Raw genomic sequence first — 12031 nt, forward strand, 5'->3', positions numbered from 1 at the left:
GACGCCGGCGGAAAAGACGCGACCAGTAGTGGGGCCCGGCTAGGGCTCCAAGCCCCGGGCGCACTTCTCGCCTGCGCGTCCAGTGTAAGTGCAGGCAGAGCTACCCCTGCCAGAGCGGAGGGCGCGAGCAGGGTCCGGAACCCGGGGCTCCCTCACCCCGTCCCCTGTATACGCCTGTCTACCCCTGAACACATAGTAGAGCAGACAGCTTGTTTAGTATTTTTTTTTTTTTTAGAAAACCCAAGTGTCTTTATTCCTGAATAGTTTAGTATGGCGGTGGGGGCCGGAGCCCCCTCGAGAGAGTCCCGGAGCCCAGGGATTCGGCCTAGAGGCCAGTTGGGGGAGCAAAGTGTGCGAGGATTAGCTCCTCCGCAGTCCGAGTCTTGCAGGGACGGCGATCAGGCCAAAAGTCTGGACGAGGAGACCCCAGAGTCCCCGACCCGGCGCACTCCGACCGTGGGAAGGACGCTGCTCTGGGCGCCTGCGCTGCTGCGGCGGGTACAGAGACTGCAGCTTGCCCCGGGTCGGGGCCCCGTCCCAGGCGAGACGCCCCGGAGCCCACCCCCACCCCACCCCCGCTGGCTGTTTGGCCGGCGTAGACACTTCGGGCCGGTGGGGCCCGGCTCCCTGTCTATGCCTGTTCTAGCTCCAGGTCCCCGTAGAGCAGGGCTCCGCTGAAGACGGTGAGCGGTTCCTCCGAGTGCGCCAGCTGCCCCATGACCAGGTCGATGCAGACCGTGTCCCCGGCCTGCAGCGGCAGAATGAGGCTGAAGACGCCTAGGGCGCCCGGGCTGGGCTGGCTCTCGGCCACCGGCTTATTCTCCAGGCCCTCAGGCTCGTAGCCACCGGAGTCTATGCGGGCCACGCCCAGGTTGGAGCGGGACAGCACGGCCTCCACTTTCTCGTGCCGGTGCCCAGTCAGCACCGCGCTCAGCAAGTAGCGTCCGGCTAGAGGCGCCGTGAACACGCCTGGGGACAACAGTGGCAATCAGGAGGGAGACAGGTGGCAGGGGCCGGGAAGGTGTCCGGGAGCCCTTGCAGAACTCCTGGACTACGTGCGGAGGGACCCTCTGGGTCTTTTCACCTCTCTTCTACTAGAACTTCACGGACGGCAGGGAAACCAGTGTTTTGAGCTCCACGGACGGCAGGGAAACCAGTGTTTTGTTCGTTTCCGCATCCCCAGCACTTAAAACAGTGCCTGGGCAAGAAGAGGCCCCCATAAAGAGCTGTGGAATGATAGGCTTTTCCCCTCCCCACCTCACCCCTCAGTCCAAGCTGTGGTGAGAATGAATAAATGAAGGAGAGAATAGGGGTCTCCCCAAACCAGAGAATGAAAAGACTCAGCTTGTCTGAAACGGCAAGAATGGGGACATATCACTGCACAGCCTCCCCCGTTCCCCCCAGTGCCCAGCTGCCCACTCCCAGGCTTACCAGTCTCTGGATCATAGTAGCCCCCATCGTTGAGCAGGACTCTGTCGAAGGGCACTGTGCCTGGTTCAGAGCGGGGCAAACTCAGGGCAGCTGAAAAGGCCACCCGGGGCACAGAGGCTGCTGGTGCCCCCTCTGCTCCTGGGTGAGGTAGGGAGGGTGTCAGACTGGACGCTCAGTGCAGGGCTGCCCAGCCCCCTTCCCCTCCTGGGTCTCTACCCCCAGGGCTGCCTGAGGCCTTCCATCCTCCAAATCCTAGTTCAGTTCCCCGCCCTCCAGCACTGAATGAGAGGAACTTACCCTGTTCACCTTGGGGACCTGTGGGAAGAAAAAAGGGAGCAGTGAGAAGTAGGGCAGCTCTCGCTAAGTCACTCAGCAAACATCTGCTTTCCCACTGTGCCAGGTGCTATGCAGACTCCAAAACAGAACTGGGCATATCAAGAAAAGGAGGAACAGATAGGGTCCATTCTGTTCAACCTTATAGGCTCAGCCATCGTCTTCAACACAGCAGTGAGGCCACCACAGCCAACTGGCCAACACAGTGACTATCCTAGCTCCTAGTCACTTTCCTAGTCACTGTCAGCCATGTAGGAGCCCCAGTTCCTTGCCGCTTTCCCCCCTTCTCTGTCCGGTTCAGGGTAGAATGTCAAGCCCGGGGCAGCCAGGGTTGGGGCTGGGAGTAGCCCTGGCTGCAGCAAGGATCTCAGCCCACATACCTGGTGGTCCGATGGGCCCCTTTTGTCCATCCTTGCCTGGAGGTCCCGGAGGTCCAGCAGGGCCTGGGGGTCCCTGTACCCCGGGAGGCCCTGGTGGCCCAGCCTCACCTGCAGGACCTACAGTGACAAAACTAAGTTGAAGGAGAGCCATAAAAAGGAGTTTCCAAAGGACAGGGAAGGTGGTGGATCCAGGGACAGGGTGATGGGGCCCCTCGCTGCCCATGCTGGGTACCTAGCTGGCAGAGCAGCACCCCTCCTCCACCCACAGTCCTGTCTGAGCCATCAGGGGAGGGCGGGGAGCTGGGACCTTGGATCATCTCTTGTGGACAAACCAAGCCCTGGGACAGAGGTGGGTCTGCAATTCATGCTGGGCAGGGCAAGGAGAAAGTGGACGAGGTTAAGGCTGGGCTGTCGCAGGGTCAGGGGAGGAGAAAGAAAGGACTTGAAAGGAGTGCCCCCACTCCGTGCCTCCTCTTGCCCCCTCACCAGTGAGGTCCTTCAGACTGAGCTGGTGAAGCCGGTCCTCCAGGAGCAGCAGGGAGCTGTTAAGGGCGCTGAGCCGCCTGCCCAGGCCAGCCTGCCCCCCTAGCAGCTTCTCCAGCAGGGCTGCCTGTGTCTGGCTGGTGCTGTTGGTTTCCCGTAGCCCAGCCCAGAGCCCAGCCACGTGTCTGGAGAGGCCTTCGCGCAGGCCCTGCAGTCCCCCGGCCACCGTGTCCAGCCGCTCACAGACTCCCTCCAGGCGGCCCAGTCGCCCCTCTGGGCTGGGGCACTGGCCGGCCTGTGCCTGTCCCTCTTCCAGGCCTCGGAAGCGCTCCTCACTCTCTGTAGCATGCTCTGTGGCCTCCTGCTGCAGCCTGTTAATCTCAGAGATGATACGGTCCTTGGTGGCTCCCAGGTCAGCCAGATCAGCACCCTGGCCCTCCACTGTGGTCTGGAGCTCGTGCAGTGAGTCATTGAGGGAGCTGAAGGTGAGAATAACCTCGGAGAGCTCTCCCTGCAGGGCCTGGAGGGCTGAGCCTGAGCTGCCCCCGAACACACTGAAGCCATCCAGAGGCCCACGGCTCGGTCCCCCAACACCCGGGCCGGCCCCAGGGCCCCGCGCGGGTAACAGGGGGCAGGAGCAGCGCTCCACACCATCCCGAAGACGGCCCAGCTCCTCCTGGACACCACCGCAGGCGCCACAGCCCTCATCCCCACGGGCCTGCAGCAGCCCCTCCAGCTGGCCCAGCCGCGCCGCTGTGAGATTCAGCTGCAGTGTGAACTCTGCAGCCGTCTCATCCAGCGCATCGACACGACCCTGGAGCTGGCCCGCGACCCCTTGCAGTCCCTCCAGCGTGGCCTGCTGGGACTCCCCAGCTGCTCCCAGCTTGTGCAGGCCTGAGCCCACCAGCTGCAGTTGCCCCTCGCTGTCCAGCACCCTGCGCTCCAAGGCACTGAGGATCTCGCTGACCTCGGAGCCCTGCTCGCCCGGGGCCCCAGAGCAGAGCTGCCCACATGCCTGCACAGCCCCTGCCACCTGCTCCTCCAGCAGAGCCAGCCGCCCCCCCAGCTCCCCGCTCACGTTGGCCAGCAGCCCCTCCAGCCTCTCTTGTTGGCCCCGGGCAGCAGGCAGCCAGTGGCCCAGGCCCCCGGGAAGCCCCCGCCAGCCCTCCTCCAAGGGGCCCAGGGTGGAGTTGAATCGGTCCTCCAGGCGAGCGAGGCGGGACGCTAAGCTGGTATAGCCTGGGGGGTGGCCCCCCTGCCCAGCTGCTACTCCCAGGTTGGCGCCTCGCCGCCCGCTCAGCACTGTCACCGAGCCAGCCACCACATCCAGCCTCCGCTCCAGTTCAGCCAGTCGCCGGCCCAGCTCTGGAGGGCAGCACTCCGGAGGGGGCCAGCGGCCCAGGGCCTGCCCAGCGAGCTGCCGCTGCCGCTCCTCCACGGAGGCCAGTAGCTTCTCCAGCGCTCGCAGCCGCTCCCTGTCCTCCTGCTGCTGCCGGCGGAAGCCATCCAGCCCCGTCAGGCACACAGAGCAGGACTCCTGCAGCCGCTGCTCCAGCTCCCGCAGCAGCTCCTCGCTGTGGCCGGGAGGGGCCGGGCTTGGGCCCAGAGCCCTGCTGCCACCGCTGCCGCCACCACCGCTGTGATGGGTGTTGAGATGGCCCAGCTCCTGGTCGTGGGTGGAAACGCGGTTGTCCAGGAGCTGCAGCTGCTGCTGTATCTCGTTGAGGGTTTCGTGCACACCGGGGCGGGCAGCTGCATCTGCGGGCTGCTGCCTCCCATTAAAGGCTGTCTCCACAGCTCTCTGGACGTCTTCCGTCAGGCGCCCACTCAGTCCCTGCAGGACACCCCGGAGGCCCTGCAGCTCCTTCGTCAGGCTCTGCACCTGCTCCTCCAGCTGCTGCACCTTTTGTGACTCCCCAGGTCCTGGCAGAGAGGGGAAGGCATAAGGTCGAGGGGCTAGGCCTCAGAGCTCAGTGCCTACCTCCTAGGTCCTGCGCTCCCCAGCTCCAACAAGAGGGCAGAGGTCCCAGCTGATGTGGCCATTCCTTAGCTGCGTGACTTGGGCAAGAAAAGATGGTAGGAAACTCCATTCACTGAATGCCTTTAAGCCACATGTATACCATGGCTCCTTCCTGCATCCAGCAACTCCATTGTGCAAATACCATTAGTTCTTCCCATTTCACAGACTGGGAAACAGAGGACCAGAGAGGTTAGTTAATTAACTGGGCCATGGATTACAAGTTTAATAAGTGGCAGAGCCAAGTTTCAAACCCAGGTCGTCCATCAGACCACCAAGGCCAGGTCCTTTCCACCTTCCAGAATTCCTCTTAACTTTATGGAAACTGTTTCCACATCTGAAAAAAGGGAATGATACTATGTCCCTCCCTCAGGGTGAGTGAAATGCGGACGTGGGGTAGGAACCTCTCCACAGCACTACAGGGACAAACAGGGCTCCGAGGCGGGCTGCGGGGGATCTGGCTGGATGGTGGGAGAATCAGCCAGAAGTTCCTGTTTCCATAATTACAGCACAGCTATCTCCCTGGCAGGCAAACACAGCACATCTGCAGTGCCGGGCAACGGGGACTGCTGCATTCTGGGACCTGTAGTCTCCAGAGGCCACCGAGGGGCCTGGGACCTGTAGTTGGCTGCAGTGCATGCTAGGACTTGTAGTCTCATCTGTCTATCCCCTTGGACCAAGCTTCTCCAAGGAATTCCCCCTTCCTCCGCAGCTGTTCCCAACTAGGAAGTATCTTGGCTACACGTGGGCGTGAACAAGCACATTCTCTTTTTCTGCCTTCCTTTTCTCTGGGTCTCCACTCAATCTCTCTTCTCTGTGTCACACACACACACACACACGGACACGGACACGGACACAGACACAGACACAGACACAGACATATTCTCCCTCTCTCTTCTCTCTCGCTCGCTCGCTCTTGCTCTCACGCATGGGAAGGGATCTCATGAACTCCCTTCTGTCCCCTCTTCTGACCTGGAGCAGGGGTTCCCCGCAGCAGCCTGGCCCACGCTTCCCCCAGCACCGCCTTCCCCTCCTCTCCCCAGCAGCTCCGGCACTCACCTTCCCCACCCAGTCCACTCAGGTGGTTGCCCGCACTGGAGCCCGAGAGGTTGGGGCGGGCGGGCCGGGGCCGGGGGCGCGGCGTGGTGGGTGCAGGGCCCAGCGCCGGGGCAGGGCCCTCGGCACAGTCATCGCCCCCGTACCCCTGGCAGCACCTCCACTCCATATCCGTTACTGTTTTGTAGGCCACGCGGTAGCGAGGGCGGAGGAAGCTGCGGTACCTGGGAGAGGCAGAGGGAGGCCTCTTGACTCCTCCCTGTCCTGTAGTGATCCCGGCCCCTGTCCTCAGAGATGAGCAGCCGCTGGTGGACTAGACCTGTCCCTCAGGCTGGGTGCCCCTTACTGACCAGCATGTGGCCTTGCTCAGTTGACAGTTTTCAGCGTGTTGGCCAAGGGCCAAATCCCTATTCTTCCTCCCCTTGTCCTGTGCTGGAACTTTGAACTCCTCTCCTTGACTGTGACCCAGCCCGGAAAAGGCATTCCAGGGGCTGGCAGGGTGGTCCAGGTAAGTTTGCCCTCAGTATTCCACCAGACGAATTGCTGCCTCAGCATCTCCTCAGCTGGCTCTGACTGAAGCCCCCGGTCCTGCCCCTTGCTACCTGCTTGGTACAAATGCCCCCAGTTGGCCGCCCTAGCCCAGCCCCAGCCAAGTGCACATCCTTTGGCGGGGGGAGGTGCTCACATGATGCTGTGGGAACACTGGGGCTGGCCCCAGCCACAGGGCTGGTAGTCAGGCTTGATGAAGGTCTCCACTCCATCCTCAAGGACACAGCTTACTGTCCGGGTCACCACGTAGGCACACCAGTTCCTGCAGATACAACCCCACGTGGGCCCAAGATCTAGAGACACATGCCCCTAAGGAAGGCCCAGGGGCTACCAGAGGGGCGGAGGGAGGGTCAAAACATGAAGGGCCCCTGGGAACGGTGGGAGCCAGGGCTTTGGCAGGGGCAGCTCCCCGCCCCCCCAACCTTCCTGTGCAGCAGGAGTCAATAAAGACTTTTCAAGATGGGGACAGGAGATGTAGATGCAAAACCACAACCACGAGATGTTGATCCTCGTGGCTGGGGGCACGTGGGGAGCCTCTGAATCCACGCATTCATTCGTGTCCCTTCTGTCTCAACCCCCAGCTTGGCGTGGCCTGTGTGAACCGACTGGCCATGTCCCCTGGTGATCCCCTGGATGCTGGCTTCCACCCACCACTCAGGGGAGAGGACGGGGCAGGCAGGGGTCCAGCTCAGGGTTAAGGAGAGAATAAGCCATTGATGAGCACTGCCCGCCTTGGGGCTCGAAGTTCTACACTCTTGGCCCCATTCACGCCAGTCTCTGGTCTGTGTCGGCTGGAGAGCCACAAGGAGCAGAGGAGCGGCGTCAGAAGCGTGGATTACTGGATGGGGCTGAGGGAGCCCTAGAGAGGAATGAGAGGTCTGCCGAGAATCCCAGGCTGGTATGCAGCTGGCGGCTGGCAGGAAGGCCTGGCTGGTGTCCCTCAGGGTAGTTTCCCTGGGCGCCTAACGTGGAAGCAGATCTCCCTGAGGTTGGGGGGGCACCTATCTCTTCAGGGGGCCCTGGAAGTGCCCTGAAGGAAGGCGGGCATGTAAAGAGCACCTGACGGATGGGTTTCCTCTTCCCCCTTCCCTGCCCTAGGCGGGGACAGCGCAGAAGAGCGGACCCAAGGCCGGGGCCAGGATACACATCTTCTCACCCACCCTCCCACCTACCTCCAGCCTCGGGCTGGGACCCAGACTCTTACCTGTGGCGGCTGGCAGGCCGGGGGGCACTCTGGGCCTGGGGTCCCCCAGGGCTGAGGGCCCCGCCACTCCCAGTGTAGAGGCTGTAACCGCGAGGAGGGTAGCTAGCCGCCCCCACGGCTGTGGTCAGCAGGCAGCAGAGGTAGCAGCTCCAGAGGGTTCCGGGGGCCATGGCGGGGGCGCTCCGTGGTGGCCCTCAGAGGCACATCCTGGCCTGACCACTGGCGCCTCTGCCTGGAGCGGGGGATGCCGCTGATCCGAGGGACAGCGGGTCCTGTCCCCAGCTTCCTGCCGGCAGCCCCCAGCCACACGCCTCCTCCTTGGCCGCCTGGCCTGACCCCTCTCCCCCTCCTCTTTCCTCCTCAGGCTCCTATCTGTCCCTCCCTCGGTTCCTTCCGCTCTCCTCTTCTCCACTTCTGAGGGGGGTTTGTTCTCTGTGCCCCCCGGCCTCCTGTGCCTGGTCCCTGGCCCTCTCAGATGCTGCTTCCTGGGCCTCCACCCCCTCGCCCCAGCTGGCCCTCCTCTGGTCTCCCTATTGCTTTTCCCCAATGACTGGATCCTGAGGGTGACAGGGCTTTGCCCCTGTGGCTGCTCAGAGGCACAAGAGTGGTTTCGGGGCGGGCCCTGGCCTCCCGCCTCTCTCTCTCCCTCACTCCCCTCCCTTCCCCCCTGTCTGGCTGGCGGTCCAGCCTCCCCCTTCCTCCCCCCACCTCTCCAACCATCGTGCGCCACATCTGCTTCTTGTTAACTCCAGGAAAGAGAGGAAAAAAAAAGGAAAAACAGAGAAATGTGGAGTTGCCCCCGGGCTTGGGGCCAGCCTCTCAGACGGGCCACATGGAGCGGAGCTGGGGCCAGAGCTGGGGAGGAGGCCTAGGGCTGGTCGCTTAGACAGGGAACGGGAGCTGGAGCCACAGCTCTCCTGGGGCCAGGGCAGGCCTACCCTGGGAGAGAAGGCCTGAGAGAGGAGCCCAGAGGCGAGAGGTGGAGAGGAGAGCTGTAAAAGGAAGAAAGAATCGCAGGGCTCAGCAGGACAGTCACTCACCATCTAGTCCAGCTGCCTCCTTTCATAGATGTGAAAATTGAGGCCCAGAGTGGGAAAGTAACTTGTCCAAGGTAACACAGCAAGTCAAGAGCAGCGCTCAGATTAGAATATAAATGGTACCCAGGTCAGTGGCTTGCGAGGAAAAAGGAGGAGAGGAGTGAGGGCTACTGGGCCAGAGAGGAAAAGGAGAAGGACTCACTGAGGCAGGCAAGAAATTCAGAGAAGCCAGAAGAATCTGGAAGTGGGGAGTAGCCTTCTGTCAAGCATGGAGAGGACATGGGCAAGAAGAAAAAGGCTTTCATTCTCAAAAGGCCAGGTGAACATGGGTCTCAGACTTGTCTTGGAGAAGGTCGGCCATGAGTGGGGGAGGGGAGGGAAGGAGGGAGGTGAGTTGGGCCCGATGTATTTAGCCTGAAGGAAGTCACTCCCTAGAGTGGAGCCAAGTCTGGTAGCCTCTGAGGCAGGTAAGGAAGTTGACTCAACCACCAGCCTGCCCATAGGCTCTGTCAGAATCTGTCAGCCAGCCCCCCTCACCATCTGGCCCCCAGCGTTGTGTTCTGTACAGGTCTCCCTGCGTGGTGGGCCGCTTGGGAGAGCCAGGCAGCAGTACTAGACAGAAAGGAGGCGAGAGCCTGGTGTGTGGGCGCTGCGGAGGTGCCTGGGTAGCAAAGGCACGTGTGGACTCAGTAAAGAGTAGCTGGTCCTGCTGGGGAACAGGACACAAGCGCCCGACAGAACGAACACAGGGCAGGACAGACAGAAGGCCAGATGGATGCTGTGCTCTGGGTAAGAGGAGGGGAAAGATAGCTGGCTGCTGTGGGGAGTCAGAGAAGAGCTATTGGAAGAGAGAGAATCTGATAAATGTGGTAGTGGGGGGAAGTAAAAAACAGGGATGGGGGGAGGGGGAGGGATTTCAGGTTGGTGAAAGCAGTCTGTCTCAGTTTCCTCATCTGTAACATGAGAATAATCATAGTACCCTCCTTCCTAGTTTCGTGTGGATTAAGTTAATCCATGTGAAGCATTTAGAATAGTGTCTGGCATGTGGTAAATGTTAGCTCTTCTTTGTGTCAGAAAGTCAGAGAGGTTGATTGTGGAAAAATCAGGGAGAGGTTCAGATGACTGGTTAACAGCTTGGGTTACAAGTTTTTGAGTAGGGGGTCGATACACACGCAGAAAGAAGATATTCTTGGCAAGAGCAATGGGCAGGGTGTTAGGGCACAAGGATGCTGGTTCCAGCTCCTCCTCTAAATAGTGTTATCACTTTGAGCAAACCCCCTGACTCCACCGGGGGTCTGCCATCTTTCTGTCATCTCAGGTCCCTTCCAAATTCTACACTGCAAAGTGATGCAGACTTGGAAGAGAAGGCTGTGACTGCTTGGTGACTGCATGGGTAATGAGGGACCAGATGAAGGGGGACACCACAGAAGCTTCCAGGGTTTGAGCCAGCATGAGTAAATCGAGAAGAGGAGCAGGTCTGAAGGGAAGAAAGATGACCTTCGTTTGGGCATCCTGAGTTTAAGATGAGAATAACACATCTCAATGGAAATAAACGTCCAAAGGAGATGGTTAGCAGTGTGGGTCTTGATTCTGGGAACCACTTGCAGGGCAATAGTTGGAAACTATAAGAATGGATGCCACCAAATCTTCAATGTGAATCTGAGTGATCTACCTCTGACGTCCTATGGCCCAGAATATGATCCTGATGACTGGGAGAAATGTTGGCGAAAAGACAGGATGGTGAAAGTAAACTCTGGAACCATCAGAAATGGAAATTTGTGCCTGTTCCTTAGAGGTGAGGGGACCGGCACCTAGGGAGACTTGAAGGACTTGGTCCTAGAAGGTCCTGATTTCAAAGGCGCTGTCAGTGGAAGGCAGCTGCTCAGGCCCTGGCCCCGGCCGTGGCAGGAAGCTAACTCACTCCCCTCCAGGTGGCCCTGGCTGCTGCTGTGGGTTTGCTTTCTCTGCTCTTCCCCGTCTCCTCCGTTCAGGAGCTTCTGGCAACTTAAAAAGTCATCCCAGCCATCTTGTGACTACTCAGTTGTCACCCGTTCCTTGGCCTGCCCCCTTAAGTTACAAAATCTGTTGTATTTTAAGTGTGTCAAGTCAAAAATGTTGCCTTTGAAATATAATGGCGGTAGGTTGCCTTTCATTTAGTCCTGTAATTAGGAGCCAAGACCTAGAGCCTGACATGAATGTTTAGAGATCTCAAAGAAATCAGTGGGTTCACTGGGGAGGCCTGAGGTGTTGGGCAAGCAGGCTGCAGTGGAGACTAAGGTTAGAGGGAATGCAGTGGTGGCGGTGGTATTGATAGGCAGCCACACATTTCCAAAGAGACTGGAAGAGAATTCCTGAGGCCAAAAAAGGCTAAGAGTCCCTCGGGCACTAGGACAAGATCTATTTTATAACCTCTCCAAGACAGATTTCCATGGGTCTAGTGCCAATGGGAAATCTTGGCTGTACCAGGCAACTAACTCATTCAGTCAACCATCACTGATGGCGCAATGAACTCCAGTGCCTGGGGCCAGAGAGATAGGGGCCCCAGCAGTAAGGAGCATTTTATGCCTACCACCCTCGGTCAGAAGACTGAAGAGTGGGAGGAAAAAGGGGGGAATAATAACAACCGGGCCTTGGGTCATGCCAACCCAGATGGGAATTCCAGCTTGTGGGGACTCTTGAGCAAAAGTCCACTATGCACAAATGCACACATTTTTTTTCCTTCCAACCCTTCCCACAGGTACAATACTTTAGGAGCTAACCTCCCTGGACGCAGGGCCCAGTGCCCCTTTTCCAGGTCTTGTTGCCTTTTCACTCCTGAGCCTAATCCTGACTATGTCTTCTGCTTGAAATTGTCACACTAATCACAGAGATTAAGCTCCACACATTCCCCCCTGCCCCACGTGCCCCCTAACCCTCTCTCTCCCCCGATTTCCCCCAGGATAAGGCTTCACTTGTCTCACTTCCCACATACTTTTCCACCCAAGCTTTTTTCAGGAGTTGTTAGCTCTTAGCTGAGTCCAGTTTAGTCCTGGAGACCATTTTTAACTTGGTTAAAATGTTCCTCCAGGCACTAGGCCAAATGACCCATTCAAGGCTGATAAAGACTCGCTGACCTAGGCACAGGAAGTTCTGGGAGGTGAAGGACGTTTCTGGATGGTTCTAAAACAAAACCTTTTCCGCTTTCCCCTGACCCTAGGACAACCTACTGAGTCCACAGTCTGACACAACAGAGTATGGAACAGAGGAAGAAGGATCAGGTGACAGTCTCTAACCATTTGTAGAACCTTGGTCAAATCAATTACCTTCTGGGCCTCAGTTTCCTTCTTCATAAAATGACCTTGAAGGCCCCCTTCAGCTAGCTCTGAGAGTCTAGTTTACTTTGCAACTGGGTCAGCTGGTTTCTGGACAGCCTTGGAAAGCTGAAGCACTTCCAAGGCCTTCCCTTATGTCATTTGCAGTCTAGAAAGTCTACTTTCCAGGATCTAGTTGTGTTTCAACAGATCTAAAAGTTTGGCTGCACTTGGATCTGCTTCAAATTTCC

The 12031-nt window shown here is 58.9% G+C and overlaps 1 protein-coding gene across 1 annotated transcript; it reads right to left on the reverse strand.

Moving 5' to 3' along the window:
• Window positions 1–219: 219 nt before the first annotated feature.
• EMILIN1 (elastin microfibril interfacer 1) lies at window positions 220–8093 on the reverse strand. The gene is made up of 8 exons (XM_022574230.3): window positions 7454–8093; window positions 6386–6511; window positions 5704–5924; window positions 2631–4550; window positions 2145–2261; window positions 1729–1746; window positions 1432–1569; window positions 220–969 (listed from the first exon to the last, which is right to left on the reverse strand). The coding sequence occupies exons 1-8, from the start codon at window positions 7621–7623 to the stop codon at window positions 632–634; spliced, it is 3048 nt and encodes a 1015-aa protein (XP_022429938.2). The 5' UTR covers window positions 7624–8093; the 3' UTR covers window positions 220–631.
• Between the last annotated feature and the right edge of the window lie 3938 nt (window positions 8094–12031).

Source organism: Delphinapterus leucas, chromosome 13, assembly GCF_059928025.1.
Source record: "Delphinapterus leucas isolate spDelLeu-1000000601 "Yukka" chromosome 13, BTC_Dleu_Yukka2, whole genome shotgun sequence".
NCBI classification, from domain to species: Eukaryota; Metazoa; Chordata; class Mammalia; order Artiodactyla; family Monodontidae; genus Delphinapterus; species Delphinapterus leucas.

Bases quoted from the DNA above. Each gene is read 5' to 3' on its own strand.
- EMILIN1 (XM_022574230.3), bottom strand. From the start codon at position 7,623: ATGGCCCCCGGAACCCTCTGGAGCTGCTACCTCTGCTGCCTGCTGACC. The intron at 6,512-7,453 runs GTAAGAGTCTGG...TTGTATCTGCAG, and splicing joins CGGCCTGCCAGCCGCCACAG to GAACTGGTGTGCCTACGTGG. The intron at 970-1,431 runs GTAAGCCTGGGA...TGTTGTCCCCAG, and splicing joins CTACTATGATCCAGAGACTG to GCGTGTTCACGGCGCCTCTA.